The sequence below is a fragment of the Acomys minous genome, assembly GCF_964271855.1.
Source record: "Acomys minous genome assembly, chromosome: 2".
NCBI classification, from domain to species: domain Eukaryota; kingdom Metazoa; phylum Chordata; class Mammalia; order Rodentia; family Muridae; genus Acomys; species Acomys minous.
Genome location: NC_140484.1, coordinates 30,408,724 through 30,435,625, shown reverse-complemented (window position 1 = coordinate 30,435,625; position 26,902 = coordinate 30,408,724). Strand labels below are relative to the sequence as shown.

The following is a 26,902-nucleotide window of genomic DNA, read 5'->3' as shown; positions in this document are numbered from 1 at the left end:
TTGTTATTGTCATCGTCGTTGTCGTCGTTATCATCATCATCATCATCATCATCATCATCATCATCATCATCAGAAATAAGCACAAAGCTTTTCTAAGTCACCTACAGTGTCAGAGACTAATAATTTGTGACCTCAGATTTTGACTGCTTATGTGTGTGATTTTAGAGTCTGTGTCCTTACCCATTGCACAGGTCACATTTTTCCCTAGAAGAAAGACTAATAGGACTGATGTCTGCAGGCTGGAAAGTACCTTTAGAACAGAGTCTGTCCCTCAGCTTTCCAAGGAGGCAGCGTGCCAGGAAAGCCCCCTTGGATGGCTAAAGAAGAAAGGGAAGCAGCTCCACATCGTTAAAATTGTGGTTTCTTTTCTTTTCTTTTTTTAATTAATCGGGAGCGGTGAGGTTGACAGATCAGAGATGGCTGCCATGCACACCAAGCAAGGGCTTTTGCTGCCAACCCGCAAAGAAGCCACTACTTAGTGAGGGTCAGGAGCTGTGATAAACTCAAAGCTGCCTTCTCAATGGTGTCATGGGGGGGATTTATTTGAAGGGAGCAGGAGACACTGCTTATTGATGGTGAGAGGGGATTCTAGGGTTCTTTTGCAGATAGATGCTTACTGTGACTCTTTAGGTACCTGTATGGGCACTGCTTAAAAAAAAAACAAACCTATTTTATTATGTTTCCTTATACCTCTGCCTCCCTTCATCCCAATCCCTTCCAACACTCCAACACCAGATAGGAGAGAAAGAAGGTTAGTGGGGAGAGGGGGCAGAGTTTTCTTTTGACTACTTCCTGCTATTTAGGGTTGTCAGGTTTCTTGGGCCAAGTCCACTCGTCATTTCAGTATACCTCCAGCTTCTTCTCAACAAAACACAACAACAGCAACCAAAAATAGCAGCCACCTTGTTTATTTTTTTTCTGAGTGCCCCCTGTCCCTCTCTGGGCTCTGGCATTTATTTATTCCCTCTCAAAGTCCCCCAGAATTAAACTATCTGCAGCTGGCAAATAACACACCCCTCTTAGAGCCCTCATGAGGCAAATAGTCTGTTGCTGTAGACAGTCTAAAGCAGTCCCGTATCCCACACCTGGGATTAAAACAAAAACATGTTTACATAATATAACTGAGTTTTTAAGGACACCTAAACTCCCATTACAGGTACTTCTTTCTTATCCAGAAGAGTTAGGTTTTGCAAGGAGAATTTTTTGAGCCTTTGTTGACAAAATGTCTTGACCACATGATCTGGCTTCTTCCATGATTGTCCATGGAAGCACCAGTTTCAAACCCACCTCAAGTGGATTCTGAAGACATCTCCTGAAAATGACCTAAGTGCTTTGTTATTTAAAAAATTAATGCCTGGTGAAGGAGAGAAACCTGTTCTTTAGGATCCCAAGTGTGGGATCGAACGGTCTAGTAAGAGAACAGGTGATGTTAATTCACTAGCAGGGCAACCACCTCGTGCAGGAGCTTAATTGCTACCAGATGAAAAAGATCCCGTGAACAGACTCTGGGAGGAGCTATATAAATGAGCCCAGAACTGTCGGCAGGGGGGATTGGAGACCTGGGATAGATTTGGCTGTTCATCGCTGCCCTTCAAGACGTTCCTAAAGAAAATCACTCGAGGGAAGGCTTCAGAGCTCCGGCTCCTGCTGAGGCTCTGGGGGTCTGGTTACCCCTAGTTCCAGTGGAAGAAATCCTGCAGCTCCTGATCGGAGAATCGTTCCTTGGAACTGATATCCTTAAGGTTTTGTTGTTGTGTCAATTAATCTTCATTTCCTACTGTTTTGGTTAATCCGGTTATAATTGACGTAGGCTCGGTCAGTAAGTTGTTAATAAAATATTTTGGTTAAGAAAATTGAGTCTACAGCCTGGTGTGTCAGTCGTTACTTCATTCTGCCATTGAGAAGATAGTATAATTATAAATCTCAAAGGAAAAAAGCCATGTGCCACAGGATCCCACATGGGGAAGGAACACCCGTGTTATCCAGGAAGCAGAGAATTATCCAGGAGAAGTTACCTAGGAGAGAGGAAATATGTGGGCAGGCGTCTGCATTGCTATTTCACCAGAAGAAGAAAAAGCGAGACAGGAAAAACAGATTTAGGGTGAGCTAATATAATTTCTGCTGGCTTTCAGCAAGGATCAGTCACTAGTTTTACAGTGTCTGACCATGAAGAATAAGGCAGACAGAGTATGTCAAGCAGGCCAAAGAGCACAAAGACTCTCAGTTGCCTGGTTTGCATTTAAACAAGGTGATGTCACCTCTTAGACCTGGCTAATTTGGGAAAGGTGGTCCGTTCTTGGTCAGCAAGCTTTCAATACACCAAAGATGAGAACACCCAAAGCAAAATCTATAGTTCACAGGTGAGGTACTGACATGCGGGCTTTTGTCCTTCGCTGACCTCTTCTTTGCTTGTACCCTCTCTTCACAGTGGTCCAGACACCTTGCAATACCCCAGGTCTGCTGCTTCACACTTAATCTTTCCCATCTCTCATAGCTGACGGCATGCTGACGGCAGCTGTGGCCTGTGTTACCGCTATACAAGGTCTTATCTCTACCCCACAACTTAGCACCATCTGCCTTCCACCTCCTGAGCAGCTCCTCTCGGAACTCCAGCAGGCACCTCGATCCGATGGACATTCTTAGTCTTCTAGTACCTAATGACTCCACCCAAGCCCAAGAGTTTTTCTGGTGTTGTTGTTGTTTTAAACTATCTGTACTGTTAGCTATTTCCTATAGGGCTTCTTTTAAATATAGCTCTAAAAAATGGGCTGCTCAGTAGCCACACAGATCAGGCTTTATTGCTCACATACTTTACTTCGTTCTTTCCCCAACTTTGTCTGAAATACCCGATGTGGCTGACATCCTGAAATTCAACAAGTGGAGATGGAAGAACCCAGAAATGTAAGAAAGAATCTCTCCCTTCAAAAGAAACAAGCAACAGACTCGAGAGGGCAGATGATGAGGTGAGCACCCTTGACATGCACCCCACAAGCCCAGCCTTCTGACCTCACTTCTTCATACTGTTTAACTTTGCATGATCTGAAGAGATTGGACAACATTAAATAACCCCCCCCTTTCACATCACAGATTCTGTAATGCCTGGGGACAAAGTCCTCTGCTCCCCTCTCCCATCATCCTCTGCTCCCCTCTCCCATCGTCCTCTGCTCCCCTCTCCCATCATCCTCTGCTCCCCTCTCCCATCGTCCTCTGCTCCCCTCTCCCATCATCCTCTGCTCCCCTCTCCCATCGTCCTCTGCTCCCCTCTCCCATCATCCTCTGCTCACTTCTCTCGTCCGTAGGTCTGGCTGGCAGGAAAGGGAAAAAAACCTTACTGCTAGTGAGAGAAGAAGATGGATGGAAAGTGATGAGTTCCAGAGTAAAATCCAAGGTGGTCCACGGTCTCCTGCAGGCTGCAGTACATAGTTTAATCAGTGTGCCATTTTTGTTCAAATGATTCTAATGACTAGAACACACAACTATTAGAAAGCATAACTTTTAAATTTGTAAATAAAAAGTTTTAAAAGCTTGGGATGGTGAGATAGTTCAGTTGAGCAAGGCTGGTGACCTAACTTCCATTCCCAACCCTAACATAAAGGGGGAAGGAGAGAACCAACTTCACAAAGCTGCCTTCCAGATGCACACCATGGCACATGAACCCACACATCATGTCCATAATAATAATAATAATAATAATTATTATTATTATTGTTGTTGTTGTTATTATTATTATTATTATTATTATTATTATAAAAGTTTCAAAAATCTTCAAAACAAGAAATGAATGGAAAGACAGACTGTATTCACGGTTTGGAAGACTTCACGCTGTTGAGCCAATTATATTCCTCTTGAATGGAGCTGTGGAGTTGATTCCACTTCTACCAAAGCACACCCATTCCTTTCATACAGAATGGACAAGTGGACAAGTCTATCCTAAAATTCATACAGAAATTCAAAAGAGAGAAGGAAAGAAGGGGGAAGGGCCAGAGCGAGGACTTGAGAAGAAACAGAGCAGATGATCTCACTTCCTGATTTCAAACTGGCCGCAAAGCTACAGTAATTAGCACTGTGTGATGGGGGGGGCGGCAGAACAGACATAGAGTGGAGCAAAATGGATGAGAGGTCCAGGAATACATCTCCACACTCACCATCAAGAATGCTGAGACAATTCTACAGAGAAAGGATAGATTAGTTTCTTATTATAAATGTCACTGGAATATGTGCAAAAGAAGCTTATTCATACCCAGAATCAACTCAAAACAGATTAGAGACCCAGATATGGAGAGAACATATTTAGTTCTTGTGAGAAAATGTCAGCAAGTGATCAACAAATTTGTCTTATTACATAATGGACAATCTTCGTGTTATGAAAGGAATAAAGCATTGCTATGTGCTTCACAACAGATACATCTTGACATCATGCTTACTGCAAGGAGCCAGCCACAAAAGGTCAAGGGATCCTTGATGTCATTTATATGAAATGTCCAGCACAGTAGTTGACCAAGACAGAAAACAGATTGGTAACTGCTAGAGATTCTGAGAAAAGGTAGGGGAAATGGGAATTTCTCTAGTAGGTATGTTTTTTTCCTTTTAGTGATAAATTAAATTTTGGCAAATTGAATAGTAGTGTTGGAGCTGGATGTGGTGGCACATGCCTTTAATCTCAGCACTCAGGGAGCAGAGGCAGGTGGATCACTGTGAGTTTGAGGCCAGCCTGGTCTACAAAGCAAGTCCAGGACAGCCAAGGTTACACAGAGAAACCCTGTCTTAAAAATACAAAAATCACAATGGACAGGACATTCTCCACAGTTGAGTGGAGAGTGGGGTCTGACTTTGACACGAACTCTGGTGCCCCATATTTGACTACGTCCCCTGGATGGGGAGGCCTGGTGGTACTCAGAGGAAGGATAGCAGGCTACCAAGAAGAGACTTGATACCCTATGAGCATATACAGGGGAAGGAGGTCCCCTTCAGTCACAGACATAGGGGAGCAGAGTAGGGGGAAAATGGGAGGGAGGGAGGAATGGGAGGATACAAGGGATGGGATAACAATTGAAATGTAATATGAATAAATTAATAAAATATCTTTTAAAAAATACAAAAATCAAACCAAAACAAAACCAAAATAGTGGTGTTGGTCCCACAACTCTATGTATATACAAAACACCCTATTGAATTAGAGTCGGTACTAAGTTGATACATCCTTCCTTTGTGTGTAACAATTTTTATTAAAGCTACTGAACAATTAAAAAATACAACCCTCAACAGATCACTTCCCTCCACTAGCCCCACCGCCCTAATGGAAGCTATGAGTGTCCTGCAAAGCCTGCGCTGCCAACTCACTCTTTCTTCCGATCGCAGGTCCATTCTCTATCCAAAGCAGCCACCCTTGTCTAAAATGCAAGTGACATCACCAGGGCTCCATAGAGAATCTCTCCACCAGCCCACTGCATTCTCTGAACAGCTGCTTTCCCGAGATTTAGATGTACAACTCTCCCCGGAGAAATGGATCCAGAGAAGAGCTGACATCAGTGTGCCTCCCCAGTTGCCTTCAAGCATGAGTACTCTGTGAATGTAGAAATCCTGAGGCCAGAAGTGACACAAGGCGTGGAACAAGACACAGCTGGAGCAGGGCCCATCACACCTCCCATCCCTGGCCGACCCCAGAGCTCTACCTGCTCTGCCCAAAGCTCTCAGAAACCACTGAGACTGTTCCCCCACCCACTCAGAATGGCTATCATCAGGCATCATTGAAACACAGCAGATGCTGGCAAAGATGCAGGCAAAATAAACCCTGGCATCCTGATGATGGAAATGTAAATTTGTACAGCCACTGTGGAGATCAGCATGGGTAGTATACCTGGTACCACCATGTGATCCAGTTGTTTCCCATCAGCATGGGTATACCTGGTACCACCATGTGACCCAGTTGTTTCCCATCAGCATGGGTATACCTGGTACCACCATGTGATCCAGTTGTTTCCCATCAGCATGGATATACCTGGTACCACCATGTGATCCAGTTGTTTCCCATCAGCATGGATATACCTGGTACCACCATGTGATCCAGTTGTTTCCCATCAGCATGGATATACCTGGTACCACCATGTGACCCAGTTGTTCCCCTCCTCAGAATACACACAGTGCAACCTAAGTCAGCTACTAAGATACTTGTGTATCTGTGTTTACTACTGTGCCATTCATAGTAACCAAGGTAAGGACATTGACCCAGGTGCTCATTGATGGGTGATAAATGGATTTTTAAAAAAAAAAGTGTGTGTGTGTGTGTGTTGTGTACTAGAACATTATTCAGCCATAAAGAAGAATTCAAAGTCATTTGTAGAAAAAAAAATACATGAAAACAGGAGAACTGCTAGTGAGGAAGGAGGCAGTGAGGAGATATGGGGAGGGACAGATAGGGCAATAGGAGTAAATACAGCCAAAGTACGTTATCAACATGTATGAAGAGTCTCCGTGAAATCCATTGTTTTATAAAATTAAGAATAGTTAGCTAATAAGGTTTTTTATAACACGAATGAATGTAAACATTTCAGCACAGATTTTTAAATAAACCTCTTTGAAGTATGTCTTAGAATAACTAATGAATTATCTCCATTTAATGTGTTCAAGAAATAAAATAAAATAGCAATGTGTGGTGGCTCCTGCCTTAGAAAGTGGAAGCAGCATGGGGCTGGGGAGATGGCTCAGTGGTTAAGAGCACTGGCTGCTTGTCCAGTGGTCCTGAGTTCAATTCCCAGCACCTACATGGTAGCTCACAATCATCTGTAACAGGAGCTATTTCCTTCTTTTGTCTGATGCTCTCTTCTGTCATGCAGACATACATTCAAGTAGTGTGCTTATATACATAAATAAATTCATCTTTAAAAAGAAAGTAGAAGTAGCAGCATCAGGACATCAAAGTCGTCCATGCTGCATAGCCGGAGGCCAGCCTAGACAATGTGAGGCCCTGTGCAACATCAGGAGGTCAAGTCAGTCCATGCTGCATAGCCGGAGGCCAGCCTAGACAATGTGAGGCCCTGTACAGCATCAGGAGGTCAAATCGGTCTATGCTGCATAGCCAGAGGCCAGCCTAGACAATGTGAGGCCCTGTACAGCATCAGGAGGTCAAATTGGTCCATGCTGCATAGCCAGAGGCCAGCCTAGACAGTGTGAGACCCTGTTTCAATGCTCCCCAAACACTTTAAAAAATAACCACTAGAAAACTCTTTTAGAGGCACATCACACAGGAGGCACCGTTGGTTGGGACACTCAAGAACTTGATGTTTTCCTGCTCAGTCGACTAGTAAGTATTGGGGTACAGCTCTGACCTCCTGAGCCTTGCTTTCCAGGACACCCCTCCCCAACTTCCAGTCCACCTAGAGCAGATGTGTTGTCATAATTGAAAATCCCTGATCACTCTATTTTACCAGTAAGGTCTCAGGAGCCAGATGCTGGGGGTGAAAACCCTGCTAGCTCAGAGAGGCAGAGAAAGGACCCAGCTGACCTTTCTACTCAGCTCACATTCCATGGAGAAAGCCCAGAGGCTCACTAGCTCAGCTGGCAGCTCAGGAAGAAAAGGCCAAAACACCCAAGGCCAAAGGATTGCTAGCTCAAGGCCCTAAAAGTCAAAGGCCAAGGAGCTGAGGAGTTCAAGAGCTAGCGAGCTATGAGCTAAAGAGCCAAAGACTCAAGCTAAAATCCCAAGCTACAGAGCTAAAGCGCCAAAGACCCCTCTACTTCTACAGGCTATCTGAAATACCCCTTAACTCAAAGTCCCTCCTACTCTTAATAAAGAGTACCCTGTCAACTGGCTTCTTGTTCTACCTCTTGACCTAGGGTTAACTTCATTAAGCCCTGTGTACAGATAGCTCTTGGAATAAAGGTATGTGTAAGGCTGGCTGAACCACACCTTAATCACCTGTTTACAACAAACAGAAAGCTGTTGGATTAAAGGTGTGTTAGGGCTCAGCCACAAGAAACAGGGATCTACAGTTCAATCTCAGGCGTCACAAATGGGACCAACGACAGATTTTTAGAGTTCACACAATCTCAGAGATCACACTGAGACCAAATATCCTGCAACACAGGTGGCTGATGATTTGGTAAACAAGGCTGGTGTTCAGGATTTTGACACAAAGCTTTAGAAAGTGGCATGGGAGGCCCAGAAGGATACGGGGTGACCACCATGTGGTCCACTTTCATCTCCAGAAAAGGCCGTGCAAGAAGGAAGAAGAGCATCTCATTTGAATTCGGAGTGCCTTCTTCCTCCTTGTAGAGCATACCCTCTTCTCCAGAAAAGGCGCCTACGGCTCCTCTTCTTGCTTGTGCTCCTCCGCGGTCAGCCGTGTCTCCCACAAGATTTGTATCTGAGTCATTGCTGTGCTCCTGGGATGAGTTAAACCAGCAAAGACTGAGAAGGCTCACTAAGCCCTGAGACTCTCAACTGTCTATTTCAGATTGATACACACCATGTTCCGCCGGCTGCTGTTACTGAGCCTGGGCTTGCAGCTTCATCATATTGCAGGTAAGAAAGGATAGTGGAAGGGCCCTGGGAATGACGAGCAAGCGGTGGCCCTAGCCAGAGCTGGAAATCAGTATCTGTGGGCTTTCTTTGAGATGGAGTATGGTTAACTGCATAGTTCAAGTAAGAGAGAAGAATGCTTCGCAGGTCCCTGTCTTACAGAAGCAGAGACTGGCAATTTTGATCCATCTCTTCCCATCACCCAAGGCTTGCAACAAAAGAGGACATGTGCATCTGAACAGGCACGTAAGGGGGCCGTGGTTCAGTTCCCTTTAATGGAAGGGCCAAGCAGCTACCTGCTTCCTCTTTGTCGGGGACAGTGATGGGACGGTGACTGGGGGCAAACACTCATGTGAGTTCTTTTAACAAGCCATGGCGCCAGCCACTGGTCATTTAATGCCTTAATGGGGACTGAGTTGAAAAGTCTATAAAGCCCCGATAAAAGCTGAATCTGGGCGCTATGACTTTGAACTTGAAGATGGGACAGCTAGTGGAGGATGTGGTTTAGAGGGGAGAAAGCAGTTTCAGAATTGATTGTTTCCCTGGGGAAGGTATTTTCAGATGACTGGTGTGTGGCCTCTGGGCTGCAGGACACTTTCAAGAGAACACTAGGATGGGGGCAGGGGAAGGGAAGGGTGTCCAAGGGACTGAATGCTCTAAAGTAGATGCCGAAGAGGAATCTTGGGGAAACTGATCCTTTGGCTCTGGATAACCTTCTGATAAGTGTTTTCCTCCCATCTCATCCTGTCCAGGAGGCCAGTCCCACAGTCCTCTTCCACCCATGTCCCTTCCTTCCCCGTGGGCCGCTCAGCCTAATCTGGAACTAAGGACACATATTTGGCACATTCTCCTCTGAAAAGACTCTAGTATTTTGCCTCCTTACTGCCCTCCACCCACGCCAGTGGTGCTAGCAGGAAGAACACTTAATGGTTTCTGCCTGGTCCTACATGAGCAAGAGCTTTTGTTTCCGTAAAGCTATAAAGGAGCCAATGGGTAAAGAAGGTCGGAGGCTAGAGCTCATCCCCTGACAGGATGAGGGCTTTGGGAGAGACCTTGGGGGGTGCACAACCTCTATAGATCAGTAGCTATAAAATCACCGGGGCGGGTACTTGCTTTTTATCTTCTGTGTTTTCTCTTGGGAGAGGAAGGGGCCAAGGAAACAGGGATGGCAGGGTTTTGTTTTGTTTTGTTTTGTTCCCCCTCTCCCACTGGATCTTTCCATAGAGGAAGGACTTTTTCCTTTAAAGAAGGTAGCACAAGGCAATTGCAGTCACATGAGCTCTGACTTAGGTATACCAAGGGAGCAGGAAGGATGGAGGGAAACAGGTGAGCTTACATTCGAAAGATGGTGCATATACGCCAACTAAGGCAGTCTATGAGTCTCATTCAATCTCCACAATGCTCACTTGGCAAGCAGAGAAACTGAGACTCAGGAAAGGTTTCTAGTGTGCCAAGATGACGTAGTTACAAGGTGGCATGTGAATGACTTGTACATGCTGATGTCCTTCCTTTCTGCCCCCACCCCCTAGCTATGATGAGAATTATACAGAGTTATGATAATCTGTAAGTCCTCTAGCTGGGGATGGGATTTTTACATAAGTTTGAAAGTGGAAACATATTTAATGCTTATTCTGAGCATTTCACAAACCAAAAAATAGATGCAATGAGTTATGTTGATGAGTTAATAAATCGAAAGCCCCAAACAGCATATCTTGCTCTTTCATAAACTTGAGATTCTTTTCTGCCCTTTCTTTGCAGATAATTTTAATCCTAATGAGCATTGAATTAGAGCCCTGCCTTTGTGTCTGTGCTATCATTATGTGTCTAATTGAAGTATTTTGATTTCTAATAAAGCTATTGGAGGTACCCAGAAAGCAAAGCTGAGAAATGGTGGTTGTTGATTTGGGCAAAGGGATAGGGAGAAAAAAGAAAACTATAGTATCCTTTTTTGTTTGTTTATTTGTTTAGACTTTCTAGGTAAGAATTGTGCATTTTGAGTATTATCTGTATAGTTAAAAATGCAAATTTAAGAATATATGAAAGATTTAAGACGATCCTGAGAGCAGTTGGACTGTAACACTCATTGTCCGAGAGAATACTCTGGTTATTACGGTGTCCAGCATGAGACCCCACTTCCTTAATGGCACTGTGTGCAGCCCTAGGCCTGTATTCATCTCTGAGAGAAAGAATTCCTTTATGCAAGTTACCTCAATATGATTCCTCATTACCATCTATGTGCACAATTGTATTCTTTTTTTTTTTTTTTTTTTTTTTTGGTTTTGTTTTTGTTTTTTTGAGACAGGGTTCTTTGTGATAGCCTTGGCTGTCCTAGACTCCCTTTGTAGACCAGGCTGGCCTTGAACTGACAGCGATCTACCTGCCTCTGCCTCCTGAGTGCTAGGATTAAATGCGTGTGCCACCACGCCTGGCATCACAATCTTATTCTTAAATCTAAACACCAGTGCTTAGTTGTTGGAGTATGGTCTGCTGTTTTGTATTTGCTAATTGCTTGCCCCTCCCCCATTCTTACTGTTTATGAACAAACTACCATGTTCCCCAAATATTGCTGTTTAACCTTGCCTGGAAATTATTCCTGAATGGCTGATTTAAAAAAAAAAAAAAGCCAATACCTGGGCAGGGCAGAAGGAAGGGGTAGAGCAAAAGTTCATGGGCTTGTGGCACAGGGAGGATCTGGGAAAGAAGAAGCAGGCAGACACCGGAGGAGGGAAGAGAAGACTCTCCATGGGATGGAAAAGAGCCAGGTGGGCACAAAGGAGGGATGCCGAAGTTCCACATGAAAAATAAAGTGGCTCGGATGAACAACCTTAGCAAGTATTTTGGGGTTGTGGATGGGAGGTAACTCAGATAGAAATTGTTAGAACAGATGGGATACATGGGATACAGGATGACGGATATTGGAAGGTAGTTCAGGGGGTTAATATCTGCCCAGCCCCAGGTGAAATGAGACTTAATCTAAAGCACAACAGGTGTCTGTGTCTTATTGATTATGATAGTGGGTTAGATACTACCACCATAATAATTACAAGCCAAATAATAAATATTTATTAGGCTATACATTTAAACTAACAACAACAGTTAGTTCTGCAACATTTAGTCATTACAAATGACTAGTGACATCCCTAATGGTCTAAAACAGTTAGAGAAATTTAATATAAATAATTATAAGCAGGACAGTAAGTTATCCACAAACATGCTACTGTAGCTGTGAATTTAGCAGTGTAATGCTGCATAAAAAGCCAAGCCCAGAAAGATGATACGCATCATGATGCCGTTCTCATAAGCCTGTTGCACGAGCATCCTTACGTATATTGAGTAAAGCTGAAATAAGCAAGAAGTTGAGAAGCACAAGACTCTGTGTCAATCACTTCTGGGGGCAGCAGATGTGTCATCAGTCATGCTCAAGTTCTTGGGTAATGGATGGGTTCCCAGATGTTCATTTTACTACCATGAGTTGCTTTACTAACTCTCCTTTAGAGCATTCTGCTGTAAAATATAACATAGACACTGAAAAACCACGTGACACTAACGAAAACTTGACTGAGCACTTTTGGAAACACCCCCAGATTGCTCCCTAGCTCCCCAGGAACTTACCCAATATAGCCCAAGTAGACGCCTCCTCAACACACTATTCATGGCTTTCTTCTTTCATCCCAGGTCTTCATACAAATGAATGACTGTAGACGAGTAAAAGAAATACTTCTAAGCATTCAGCCAGTATTTATTCTTTGTAGATTCTAAGCCAGCAAATGGAAGTAACCCCAAATTTTAAGCAACTATGTATCCCACTGAATATTCTGTAATTTATTTACCTGGCCCACTGAGCAGTGCAGTTACTTCAGTTTCTAGGTTAAGTGCACCCCTACAAGACTGTAGAGATACCTGAATTTTTCTGGGTTCATAATCCATTACCTACTAACTCTTTCTTTATGTATATTCTATAGATATACTAGCTATAAAGGGTTAATGGAACAATTAAGGATCCATTTTTATATTAAAAAGTATTTAGGTTTACATTCAGAAAAATTCACTTTTTCACTAAAGAGTCTGTGAATTTTGACAAACACATGGTCATATAATGACGTACACAATAAAAATGGGATTAGATAGTCTTTATGTAATTAATTCTTCTTTTCATTATTAATATATATTATTATATTGCTTAGGTCCACACACATGTATAACATACACTGTAGATAGTCTTTGTTATCTGGCTTCTTTTTCTTAGTGTAATGCATTTGAGGTTCATCCATGTTGCTGTCCATATTGATAGTTTGTTTATTTTTGAGTGGTGTTCTATTATAAATATATGCTGCTTTTTGTTGATTCATTACCCAGTCGAAGGGCATTGGGGCTGTTTCCCATTTCTGGTGGTTTTAAATAAAGTTGCTGTAAGTGTTTGCAACTAGGTTTCTGTGTGGGCATACACCTTAATTTTACTTGCTAGCTACATTGAATTTCTAGACCATTGTAAATAAATGTATAGGGAATTGTTAGACTTTTCCTTGACAGTCCTACCAACTCTACATTGCCAAAAGCAATGTCTGAGCGTTTCAGTTATGCCTAGTCTTGGCATTGTTTTGTTATTCTATGTTACCCCAGCAGACACGTAGAAATAAACGCCTTGTTGTGGTTTTAGTTTACAGTTTTCCAGGGACCAATGATGTTGAGCACACTTCAATGTGCTTACTGGCTAGCCATTTATCCTCTTTGATAAACTGTGTGTGCAAATCGTGTGCCGATTTGTAGTTGGGTTCTTTGTTTCCTGGCAAAGTGTTGAGTGCTGTAAGTCCATTATCAGGTATACGGTTTGTAAATACTATTGCTCGGCTTGTTTTTCATACTTTTAGCAGGTCTTCACAAAGATACTTGCTGTGGTCTAACTTAAGGGTGTTACATTTCCTGTATCACACCTCTGACTCTTTATCTAGTGTCTCCCAGCTGCTCAAACCAAAGTGATTTTTTTCCCTGAACATTTCATAGCTGTTCATTTTACATTTAGCTTTGCAATCAGTTTTGAGCCAGTGTTTATACAGAGTGTGGGGCTGTATAGTGTGGGGGTACAAGTTGATGCTCCTTAAACTTTTGCATACCAGTGCTCACTGACTCCAGTCCCATTGTTTTAGGTCTTTGCTTTCTTTGTATGGAAGCAAGTTTGACTCTATCACAAGCCAATAGTTCACATTTGTGTGGGTCCATTGATTCCTCCTTAGGCTAATTTTGAACTTTTTTCCATTGAACAGTAGAAGTTTATTTTTTAAAAAAGCTCATGGCACCTGCCTAGCCTTTTGTCAGTATCATCTACTCCTGATTGTTGTGACTTTACAGTTAATTTCTTTTTTCTTCTTCTATTGCAGAATCTAAAACTATCTTGTAATCCAGATGCACTTAAGAGATAGCACTTATTTTTATACTTATGTCTTAGACAGAAACAAAACAATACTTTTTCGGTCATTGACGTTTCCTGCTTTCATCAGCCTCCACCTTCCAGATGTGGATGGAAGGAGGTAGGGGTGGGGAGGGACGATTTAACTGTGATGTTGTTTGAGGTGCTCTGGTGAAGTGCACACCCCAGTCATTTTTATTTTCAATTTCCAATGACTGTTAATATATACAAAGATGATGGCTGATATTGATTATCAACCTGAGACTTAGAACTACCAAGGAAACACATCTGTAAGCATGTCTGTGAGGATGCCTCCTGAATGTGGGTAACATGGGCTGAAGTCTTGGGCTGAATAAAAAGGAGAAAGTGAGTTGAGTGCCAGCATTCATTTCTCTCTGCTTGTTGACTGTGCATACAAGGTGACTTGCCACCATGCCTTTCCTGGCATGATGGACTATCTGCCCTCAAACTATGAGCCAAGGCAAGCCCTTTCTTCCTCACATTGCTTCTTGTCAGCTATTCCGTAACAGCAATATTTAATAATACAACAAAGGAATGGAATCTGGCCAGGGTAGGGTTTCTGATATGAAGGATGTCCCATGCAATGCTCACACATAGAACAGGGCATGAGCCTAATGCGCAGAATAGTTTTCTGAGGAATAGAAGCTGTATGAAAAGCTTCCTAGCCCCTTCTCACATTTTAAGTAGACTACATAGGAGGGGAAAAAAGTAAACTTCTGTTGTTCAATGGAAATGAGTTCAAACTTAGCCTAAGGAGGAAACTATCTTGGGCGAGAATGCAAATGATTTGTTTTTTTGTTTCCTGGAGACGTGTCAGGTGCCAGCTGTCATCAAGGCCTGTTTGCAAAGAAAATGCTAAGTCGACCGCAGAATCTTCAAAAAGGACTCCAGCATTATCTGGGTTGGGTGTCCTTTGTCTAATTATTTCAAAATTCCAATTCTAGATTGAAGCTTAGTTTAGTTACTGCATGGCAAATGAAATATAAAGCAAAATGCGTTTGCCTTACCACAAAACCAAAAGTCTACCTACCTCAATCATAGGCGTTGTCTCCTTTTGCTGGTTGTAGCTGGCAGTAGCCGGTAGTAGCTGACGGTAGCTTTTAGTAGCTGGTAGAATCACAACTGAGTCAATTGAGCAGAGAGATGGATGCTAATTGTAGATAGAGATGAATTTGAATTCCAGTTTCTCAGCCACCCACTTACTGGCCTGAAGCAAACTTTATCCTTAAAGCCCCAGTTTCCTCACCTGTTAAATCTCCCACTTTGGAGGGTTGATGGAAGATGCTAGTAAGATGGGGATCTAAGAGTCCCTCTAGTGTCAGGATCATTGTGTCTAAGAAAGGTTAATTATCCCTCTTTTTCCCAGTCCCACCAATGTACTAAGTCTGCTTCACAGATCCTCTGTGTTTGGGGCCAGCCTGAGAGGCCGTGTCTCTTCATGCTCAGGTAAAGCTGAAAGCAATATTTGCATGGCAAGATGTTTGCAATTGCAGATGATTGGTTTGCCTAACTAGAGTTGTTCAATCCCGCCAGCATGTTAGAAGCTTCCAGGAAAGTAGCAAAATGGATGTCTGCTCTACCCCTATAAGAACTTCATCTAAAGAAGAGAAATTATGGTTTGAGAGTTAGTAATTTTTTAAAAAAAAAAAAGTCTTTGCTATGGTTTAGATATGTGTTCCTCAAAGGTCCCTGTACTGGGGCTTGACCTCCAGTGCAGTTAACTTGGTGGAAGCTGTAAGTGGTGGAGTCTAGCAGAAGGGAATTAAATCCCAAGTGTTCACACGAATATATGAGTGACATCTGTCTTTGAAGAGTGAGAAGTGATCATGGGAAGCTACCTCAAGAGTACGGCCATCCCTTTCTGCTTCATCACCAGCTTGTGACAGAGTCAGAGCTATACAGTGGCACCAAGCTTCTTGAACTCCCCAGCCCTCCTGGCCCCCAGCATCTTGACCCACATTATAAAGCACACAGCCTTAGGTGTTTTGTTAAAACAACACTGAAAGGGCTGAGGCAGTGTCCCCTGACAGGAGACTCCCCTGTCAGGCCTGCTGAGGCCTTCTGCTTGGTTACTCTAACACGCAGACAGCTTTGAGGAAGAACTCTTCACAGAATTGATTACGATTGTTTTCATTTCCTCTGTGACTCACAAAGAGTCGAAAGTTACAGTGTTGCAAGGCTGTGATGCATCCCCTAAACTAGCCATTTTATACCGAGCAATCAAGCCCAAAGCTTTGCATGTGTTGGAAGCTGTAATTGTGGCAAAATCAGTCTGAATTACAACCCTCATTTTGAGGCATTCTGATGCATGACTTATGTTGGTTGATTGCTCTTTCCACTTGTGAATGTTAGCGCACCCACCCACCCACCCCCCAAAAAAGTCTGAAAGGTAAAACATTTTATTTCTAAAGGTTGAGACATGTACTTTGCAAGGCAGCAGGGGGGTGGGGGGAGGGTGTGTTCTGAGGAGATTGAAAAGAAAAGAGAAGCCATATGTTTATAAAAAGTCGGGGCAGCGATGGGGGAAGTTCTGCTGTAATGACATGGGGAGTTCCAAAGGAAGTTTCAGGCTTGATCTCATGAGAAGAAAGTGTAGAGCGGTAAACAGATTAGCAGTTAACACGTCTCTAAATTCATACAGCCCTTGTTACACAGTGACACAACCAACTTTTTTTTTTTTTTTGAGACAGGGTCTTTCTGTGTAGCCTTGGCTGTCCTGGGCTCACTTTGTAGACCAGGCTGGCCTCGAACTCACAGTGATCTGCCTGCCTCTGCCTCCCAAGTGCTGGAATTAAAGGCATGGGCCACCAGGCCCTGCTCCAACTTTTCTTGATAGCCCTGTCCCTCACTCCCCACCTCTCTCACTGTTTTCTGTTTGGACATCTGTAATTTAAAAGGGGAAACTTATTTTACTAGTAGTAAATTCCTACACCAAATGCTCAGGAGATGGCTAGTATATTTTTGATGGATGACCAATAATTATGATTTTCCCCAGGGCAGAGTGGATTTGATACAAAGTATCTTTTCATTATAAGGGAGTGAAGGATTTAAGATGATTTCTGTTTTAGTCACTTTCCTCTTCTCCCTGGCTATGACAAAGTATCCAACAAAGCAACTTAAGGGAGAAAGGGTTTAATTTGTTTCACAACAAATGAGAGGATACAACCTGTCTTGGTAGGGAAGGCGTGGCAGCAGGAGTGGGGGGCAGCTGGCCACATTGCATTGGCTCACAGTCTGAAGGTGCAGCCTGCCATGGTGGGGAAGGCATGGTGGCAGGAGTGGGAGGCAGTGGGTCACATGGCATTGGCTCACAGTCTGAAGGTGCAGCCTGCCATGGTGGGGAAGGCATGGTGGCAGGAATGGGAGGCAGCGGGTCACATGGCATTGGCTCACAGTCTGAAGGTGCAGGCTGCCATGGTGGGGAAGGCATGGTGGCAGGAGTGGGAGGCAGTGGGTCACATGGCATTGGCTCACAGTCTGAAGGTGCAGCCCGCCATGGTGGGGAAGGCATGTGTGGTGGCTGTCACACCACATTCACAGGAAGTGGAGAAATGAATGCTGGTACCCAGCTTACTTTCTCATTTTTATTTAGCTGAGAACACCAGTCCATGGGATGGTGCCACTCACAAGCCAGGCAGATGTTCCCTGCTCAGTTAGGCCTTTCTGTAAACCCCCTAACAGATGAATCCTTTCACAGGACATGCCCAGGATTTGTTTCTTAGTCATTTCTAAATCCCATCAAATTGAGAAGACTAATCGTCAGAGTTCCCTTAATAATGGATCTTAACACTGAGAGGGTCCTCTTATGGGAACCATGGGTAAGGTACATAAGAACTTGTTGTTTCGGCATGCAGTGGAGTCTACAGAATGGAATCATACATGAGTTCCTGAGCTACAGCGTCCCTTTTTACTAAGGTCTTCTTCGCCTGGCCCAGCAAGGGCGTGAACGATCAGCAACGTTTTGCATAGAAGCACACATCTTAGAGCCTTTCTCCTCGACATGTGTGCATCTTCTCTGTACCACAGAGCTCTGTAGAAATGCGCACTGATGTTCTAGTTGTAGTCAAGACAGAGAATAGAGGCCATAAACTGACCAGTCATTTTTTGGCGAAAGCTTATTTGTGCATAGCACTATCCAGTATGCTGGGTGGTAACCGAGAACGGCTGATTCATATGATCTCTTGTGAAATACACCTCGGTGACAAGTAACTACAGGTGGACTCATATTCTTTCTCTTCGTTACTCTCTCCTTCCCCTCCCCCGATTCTCCATAGCTAAGATTAAGATGCTAGATACTAGACCAATAACAATGCTAGAGCAATACCAATCCAAATTTCATCTTATTACTAACCTCTAAGACCCGAAGGCTGACAGAAGGGGAAACTTGGATCAGAAGAGATGTGCAAGCTAAGTGTGGAACCACACCCTGGCCACTCCAGCACCCAGGAGGCTAAGGCAGAAAAGAGCTTGAGTCCAAGGCTTTACTGGGCTGTGCAGAAAGGCCCCGTCTCATAAACAAAGACAATCTAAAAGAGAATTGCCGTGTGAATCATCAACCATCAGGAAAACCAAAAGTTACTCATACTATGGAGTCGGGTCAGGGAATGGACACGCATCCTGGTAAATTGAAATATCCTAGCTTGCCATAGTGGTGGTGACCACCTAGGATCTAAGGACTCAGAAGGCTGAGGCAGGAGGAGTGTGAACGAACAGCCAGCCTGGGCTACATAGTGGATCCTGCCAGTGAAAGAGAGGAAAGAGGGCAAGGAGAGAGGAAGAGAGACAGAAGGGAGGGAATGGGAGGAAAGAAGCAAGAGGGAGAGAGAGACAGACTATCCTGGCTGATACAAAATGGTTGCACCCTCCACGTGCAGATTAAACCATGACCTGAAAGAACACTTTCTCAGTGCCTACTAGCTGCCAGATGTGGGCAATACACATGTTTCACCTTGCCCAGATTTTCCCACAGAAACAAAAGATAGATACTGACCCCGTTAAAAGAAAACAGACAGAGAGTCATAGAAGTTAAAGGACAGGCTCCCACCCAAAGGTTCCTAACCAATCCTGATACTGTTGGGGTTTGAATCCAGGCTTACCTGTCACTAAATGAAAATATTTAGAGAAAGCCCACAAATATTCCATGATCAGATCATTATCTTGTATGAATGAATGAACGAAAGAGATCTATTGAGTATAATTGGGTCCAATCTTCTATGATGATTCAGAAACAGTTCCAAGGTCTTGCCTGCTTCCATCACAGGGGTACCAATTTATTACCGATGGATGCAGCCTACAGTTTCCCACACTGTGTACATGCAAATACCACATTCACTGCTGCTGCTTTGTTACAGAGTTATTTATATCAACTCAGCTTTTAAAGGACTCGAAAGCAGGTTACTACGTATAGGCAGAAACTCAGCAAGGCACTACTAAAACAGAAGCCGGGAACCAAAACAAAGCGTGAAAGCAGAGCAGCCTTAGTAAGTTCCCTGCTGGTGCTTCGTCTTCCTGGGAGCGCCCTGCCTTGGAGAAAGAAGACAAATCCACTCCAAAAAGACTAAGAGTCCAGTTAGAAAACGGGTACTTGAAGGATTGAAATCAAATTGCTGGAGGGATAAATTTCTCTCCAAATAATTCAACTCCTTTTAGCCTCCTCCAGTTTTGCCCCACATGAAATAAATCATCTTGCACATCTCTGGTGAGATGTGTCTCACATTTTGAAACATGCTTTGGAAAGAAACTACAGCTTTTCAAGTCAAACACCAATGGGCCCCAAAGTGTAACCATGTTAACTGCGCTCTTAGAGCCAGAGTCTTTGAAGAAATTATAAAATCCTAACGGCAACACATGTTTCAGGACATGTATACAATATTCAATAACATAATGTAAATACAAAGTACCTTGTGTGAAACTTGGCTTGTAGTAGTTAAACATAGTTTTATTTTTTTCCTTTGACTTTGTTGACCCAAAATAGTGAACATCTGCAGTAGGTTTGCATGACTTGGTGACAAGCAGCAAGTGAAAGTTAGAGAAATATTAGACGGTCTTAGCTGCACACTCTTAGGCAAGTAGCTAAACCATACTGTGCCTCGTTTCATTTTCTAAAGGGAAGTAGCAATGCTGATTGTCTCACTGGCTTCCAGGGGGACTTAACTAGACACTGGTGTATTTAAGAACTCTGCAAGAGGTAGGAGGTGTCGTCACTATCACAGATTAGAGGTGGTGATACTTGGCAAAGAGAGGTAAAAACTTTTTATTTCACACAAACTGAAGGAAAGTAGCCCAGATAATAGGACATAGTGACAGTAAATAAAAATGGAAGCAGACCTCAGTGGTAGGACAGCCTAGGGAAGGCCATGGTTTCAGAAGAGGGATGCTCTGGATGAACTGCAGGGCCCTGGGGAGCTAGTGGGTGTTGTTGTTGGGGGGACAAGCAGGCCTGTCCCTCAAAAGTTCCTGCTGGGTGTTCAGGAGAAACAGGAGTGGGGATCTGCTGTGCGAGTGGGAATGTTGAGAGGAGAACACCACCTCCTCGTGCAGAGGCAAGAACTCCACTCTCTCTGTATGAGATGGGGGGCAGGGAGGGAAGAGAGGAGACCAGTGGAATGTCCAGGGAATCACAGGGGTCTCCTGGAAGATGGGGGAGGGGTGGAGGGCTCATTCTAGAACTGAAATGTGGCATAAAAGCAGACAACAGTAAGCTGTGTGTCCCTTTCAGCTTTGTTCACGGTGACAGCCCCTAAGGAAGTGTATACAGTAGACGTCGGCAGCAATGTGAGCCTGGAGTGTGATTTTGACCTCAGGGAATGCAGCGCACTTGAAAACCTAAGAGCCAGTTTGCAGAAGGTGGAAAACCATACCTCTTCTTCGCAAAGTGAGCGAGCCACCCTGCTGGAGGAGCAGCTGCCCCTAGGGAAGGCCTTATTTCACATCCCCAGTGTCCAAGTGAGAGACGCGGGCCAATACCGCTGCCTGGTCATCTGCGGGGCCGCCTGGGATTACAAGTACCTGACGGTGAAAGTCAAAGGTGAGTGTTTGCAACTCACGTCTGCTGGAGGGCTGTGACAGCTGCACACAACAGCGCGCCACTCTCGGTAGCTCAAGCAGAGGCTCGAAACCGGGTTTAAATAAAAAATAAAAAAAGTAAAAAAGCACCTGCATGGAAATGTGTTTTTTTGACATCTAGAGTAAGTAAAGGGAAAAGGGGGTTAAAAAAAAAAAACAGTAGGTGCAGTGGGGCTAGAGGAAGACAGGAAAATGAGGAAACAGCAGGCCTCTTCCTTTGTGGACCCAGGACTTAACTTTCTCTGCCGTGGGACGATTTCTTCTTAAAACGATAGGTTCCCACAGAGTCTCTAGACTAGTGGTCCTCACTCAACCTTCTTAATGCTGCGACCCTTTAATACAGCTCCTCATGTTGTGGCAACCCCCCAATCATAAAATTATTTTCGTTGCTACTTCATAACTGTAATTTTGCTACGGTTATAAATTATAATGTAACTCTCTGATATGCAGGATATCTGATGTGTGACCACCCCCAAAGGGGTCATGGCCCACAGGTTGAGAACCAGTACTCTAAGAGATGAACAGGATGGGTTTCTAGACCTTTGCTGTCCTCAATCTAGTTCCCAAATTGATGAGTCTGAGAACAAACCTTCCAGGCAAAGCTTTTGGGGTTCCCCCAGATGAGGAGGACTAAGGGCCTAGAAAAGGAAGCTGGAAGAGAAGACACAGGTGAAGAGGTGGCCAGCATGAGAGACGAGGGAGGGGGGCCCAGGGAGAGCATTGGCTGAAGTAACTTACTGATGGAGCCACGCCTCTGCCTTCAGCTCCTTCCTCCGTAGGGAACAAGGGAAGAAGGCTATCCAGACACACTGTCCTGGCTTTCAGGGCTGGGGGGGGGGGCGGGGGGGGGAGAACAAGCCTCTGGAATTATAGTTTAACTCTATGTTATTCCACGAGCTATTTAATGACAGTTTGAAAGCAATCCTCGAAGATTTCTTTCAGTGACTATTTGAAATTCACCTGGATCTTGTAAGACAAAGGAGTAAGTCACATTAGTAACAGTCCTAGGGGCGAGGTCCATGGGCCAGTGGAGCCTGTGCAAGCCCTGGAACTGTCACTTGGCAGACTGTTAGTGAGAGCTGGTGTCAGGGACAAAACAATTCTCTGCTAGAGATACCATCAGAGCAGGGAGAGAGGTAAATGTCCCTTAATTCATTAGAAGGCCGAGCGTTTGAAAGACTGTGTCACCACCTTTCGGATTCTCAAGACTGGGTTCTTAGCCACTGCACCTCTTACATGTTATTTTACTAAGCCAAACAAGTGTTTTGGGGGTGAAGCTGATGTAATAAGAATGAGCTTCCCAAGAGGAGCACACCTTTAATCCCAGCACTCGAGAGGCAGAGGCAGGCAGATCGCTGTGAGTTCGAGGTCAGCCTGGTCTACAATGGGAGTCCAGGACAGCCATAACTACACAGAGAAACCTTGTCTCAAAAAACAAAACAAAACAAAACAAAACAAACAAACAAACAAACAGAAACAAGAATGAGCTTCCCAATGGAGGTTTAGTTACTTATTATGCTAGTGGCAAAGATGGCTTCTGGGAGAAGTACAGGCTTCCATTTATAGATATATTTAACTACAAGTTAGGCAACTAGCTGATTGCTAGTATGGGAAAAACAGATGTTGCTAAAGATAAAAGGCAGTGTTTTCCTTTGGTCTAGCCACAATGGGAAGCAAAGTAGAGGTCCCCCAAGAGCTAAAAGTAGTACTATCGTTTAATCCAGCTATAGTACTCCTGAGTGCATGTTCAAAGGCCTCTAAATCAGCACACCATAAAAACACACACAGTGTTTATTGTAGCTCTATTCTGAACAGCCGAGACACAGCCTAGTTGCCCCCAACAGACAAACACATAAAGAGAATGTAGTGTAAGTGTTTAATGGAGTATTCAGCCATAATGAAGAACAAAATCAGGCCATTTACTGGGAAGTGGAGAGAGCTGGAAATCGTTGTGTAAGAGACATAATGAAGATGTGAGAAGAAATGTATAATATGTTTGGTCTCATCTGTGGACCCTAAGGACAGATAGATGCCATCAAAGTAAAAAGGAACTAGCAGGGGAGAGGAAGGGATGAGAAGGAAGGACTGTAACTGGGGGCAATGGAGCGGTCAGTGCACTATGAAAATGTCAGTGTGATCTGTATTTATACAAGCATTATATGCCATAGAAAGAATGGCAGGCTCTTTAAAAAGCTACATTTCAGAGTAATAAGAATCAGCTCTACAGGAAGAAATGACAATTCTAAACGTTTATGCATCTGATAATATAGCTCTAATATATTAAACATAAATTGGAAAGCTGGATATTCCTCCCCAGGAACCCTACCCTCTCTCAGGAGTTTTTTTTTTTTTTTAACTTTTTCTTCTAAATTATTTTTATATTTTAAGATTATAATTATACCATTTCAAACTTCATTTTTATCACTCCAAACCTTCCCATATCCATCTTTTTTCAAAGCTATCACCTTTTTCTCATTAACTATTGCTATCTACACATGTACATGTATATATGCACATATATACATGCATATATTTTTTACATACATGAATACAATCTGCTCAGTCTGTACAGTCTTTCTCTCTCTCTCTCCCTCCCTCCCTCTCTCTCTCTCTCTCTCTCTCTCTCTCTCTCTCTCACACACACACACACACACACACACACACACACACACACACACACATACACACACACACCACCACCACCACCACCACCACATGTTTTCAAGGTTAACTACTTGGTGTTGCATAAGCAATTGGTGTGCTCTTCCCTGGGAAGACTGTTTCTCCACTGTCAGCATTCCTTAGTTGCCTGGAGTCTTTTGTTTAGGGTTGAGGCCTCCTGGGATTTTCTTACTTTTTCCTAATAAATCTCAGTTCTCTTTGTTCAAAAATAATTGAAGAAAAGAAGAAGAAGAAGAAGAAGAAGAAGAAGAAGAAGAAGAAGAAGAAGAAGAAGAGAATCTGTGTATATGTGAGCTTTTGGTTCATTTCTGCTATAACAGATGGGACAAAATAAACAGCGAAAGACCCAAACAATACACAGAGCCATCCTGACCTAGGTGATATGTGTAGACAGAACACCAACGGAGGAAGACCTGTTACTTCTAGGTTGGTGTCTAATCATACTCACCAATGCAGTTATCCAGCGAAGTTGCAAGAGGAGACACTTCCTCATTGAGGAAGTTGGAAATCTTGGACTTTTAAAACTACTTCCACCTCTGAAACTCTAAAATTTGCTCATCTTTTCTTAAGAATATCACCCCATCCAGCTTCCTCATTATGCATCGCTGGGGACAATACTTCTCCAGCACTTCCCAAATGAAAAGGAGGCCGTGAAAGCATTTTTGACACTGTAACTATGTAGGGTGTGCGTTCCCACCTCTTCCCCAAACATGCTGGTTCTTTTTAGCTCAGTGTCTGTCCCTTTCCCATGTGTTTCTTCATCTATACCTCGCAATGTCTCAGAATGCTCCCGATTCCTGGTCACTCCCCTCCTCAATCACCTCTTTGCTTGGCCAAGATCAGTTTCTTGTTTCGAGCCCCCGCAGGAGTTAGCTGGACCTCACCTACAACACGCTACTCCAATAAATCTATATGGGTTGTTTTCTTGTTTTTCAGATTTACCCACCACCACCACCACCACCAAACCACAAAAGATAGTAATAAGATGCAGTGTGGTATAATGAAATATTTCTAAGAGGATGCTGAACCAAGAGAAAATAAGTGTGACCAACTTAGAGGCAAACTGGGTACTTGAGAAGCTTGCTTCAGATAGTGTCTGATTGCCAGAGACATCCTAAAACTTGCTTTTGGGAAGACTAGACCAAATTATTCAGTAGACTGTGCCACAGCCCAGGTCTCTTCATTTTCTATGAGTCCTGGGCTTCACCAGATCCACAACATGAACATATTCTCCCTGCTTATGTTGCTTCTTGGCTCATTGTGGAGTTTCCAACACAAAGTTCCATGATAAAATACAAGAGTTCACATCTCCCCATCATCTCTACTGTTTCCCTGTTTTCAAGCTAAGAGCCCTAATTTTACCAACCTTATACAGTCCTTGTATACTTTAAATAAGATAATGTCTGGTTACAGGTTACTGAGCTAGGGCCACTTAACCCCTGCTGCTCCCTAAGTCTTTGAAAAAGTGGGTAACACACAAGGCTGCCCATCCATATGGGAAGTGAACATCATACGTTAAGTGAAGAACTGTATAACCACATGCTTTCCCCTCCTTTCCCTGTTTGGGTGTCTCTGGGTGAGTTACGTTGCAGAGCGTGAAGAAGAACAAAGAGCCTCTTCTCTTGCTCCCTCATCTTAGTCTAGAAACACGGATTTTCAGTTCAGACCCTGGTCTAGTTTTATTTCTGTGGCTAGAATAAAAATGCATTGAGGAAACGCAACTCAGAATCGGAAGGGTGATTTGGCTTACAGTTCCACGTTATGTTCTTTTTGAGGGGAAATCAAGCCAAGAACTCAAGGTAGCTAATTGAATCCCATCCAAAGGCAAGAGGGGAGAGAAATGAATGCACGCACACTTGCTTGCTTGTGTTCAGCTTGATTTCTCTACTTTTATGCAGTTCAGTGCCACCTGCCTAGGAGACTGTGCCACCCATAGTGGGCTGGGTCTTCCCACATCAACTTAAGTAAGACGATATCCCATAGAGATGCCCACTGACCAACTCAATGTGGACAGCCCCTCATTAAGATGCTTCCCCTAGATGATTCTAGATTGTATCAAGTTGACAAATAAAGACAACCACCACAAGCCCTAAGCCTACTCAGAAAAGATATGAACATCTTCCTCCTATCTGGGGATAGAGCACAGTGGTGGAGTACTTGCCTAACATGTACAGAACCATCGAATTAATCTCTGGCAGTAGAAAGAATCCCCGGGGACACCCAGATTCAGTGGGTGTTTCTGACTAGTCAAATTAGTAAGTTGTCACATGGAGACAGCGTAGAGGAAGACAGAGAGGTGAAACACATGGGAAAGGGCCTGAGCACTCTCTCCTCCTTCCTGTTCTACATTAGGTAAAAAGGATGTGCCACGGAGCTTACAGTTTAATTACATCATTCATATTTAAGGTTTTTCATATCACTGTTAGCAACCTGGGCATGGTGGTGCAGGCCTATAACTGTTGGCATCGTGTTCTTGTGTGTACAGTTTACCCTTGTTTATTCAAATGGTGACTTCTCCACCCGACTCTGGATCAATCTGCACATTGCATTGTGATGTTTATTCTAAGTATCTCCAGTTTCAAGTTTGTGTTAGCAAGTCACCATTTGTTCTCTGTATTGTCAAAAAAAAACAAAACAAAAAAACAAAAAAAAAAAAACAAAAACAAAAAAAACCAAACCAGCCAATGCTGAGCAATAACAGAGAATAGGGTGGGACATCCTGATCTAGTGAGGAGAGGAGAAAGAGGAGGAAGGAAAGGATGGAACCATGAGAAGAGATCAGGAAACATCAAGAAAAATAAACTGGACCTAAGAGATTATTTAAAAGTAAGCATAAAGTGGGAAAACAGAATGGGAGGAAACTATACTATCATGGAGATTTAGATTGGAGTAATGATTGTGCAGCATCGTGCCATAGGCTACTTAAATAGATCCTGGTCTCTCTGTGTGGTTATTTGGATATAAAGCTGGTTGAGGAATAACCACTAATTTCACTAAAATAATAACTCAATATTAAATATCATTAATCCTTCAACATATAATCCAAGCATTTAACATGCAGAGACCAGAGGGCAGCAAATACATATTCATCCTGGGATACATAGTGAGATCAAGGCCAGCCTAGGCTACACTGAGAGAGCCTGCCTCAAAATCAAAATCTAAAAAACCTGGTTGTTATTACTTTAATATGAAATTGTTTTTCAAAAGAATTT

The 26,902-nt window shown here is 43.5% G+C and overlaps 1 protein-coding gene across 2 annotated transcripts in view; it reads left to right on the top strand.

Moving 5' to 3' along the window:
* Window positions 1-6,113: 6,113 nt before the first annotated feature.
* The window catches only part of PDCD1LG2 (programmed cell death 1 ligand 2), a 40,014-nt gene continuing 19,225 nt past the window's right edge, over window positions 6,114-26,902 (top strand). Inside the window, exons 1-4 of one of the 2 annotated variants that reach the window (XM_084800344.1) lie at window positions 6,114-6,211; window positions 7,230-7,300; window positions 8,454-8,521; window positions 20,662-20,970. In XM_084800344.1, the coding sequence (XP_084656470.1) occupies window positions 8,467-8,521; window positions 20,662-20,970 (364 nt within the window). In that variant the 5' untranslated portion in view covers window positions 6,114-6,211; window positions 7,230-7,300; window positions 8,454-8,466. Of the gene's footprint in view, window positions 6,212-7,229; window positions 7,301-7,770; window positions 7,880-8,453; window positions 8,522-20,661; window positions 20,971-26,902 lie in introns of those variants that run through there. The other variant, XM_084800345.1, reaches the window with a different exon arrangement.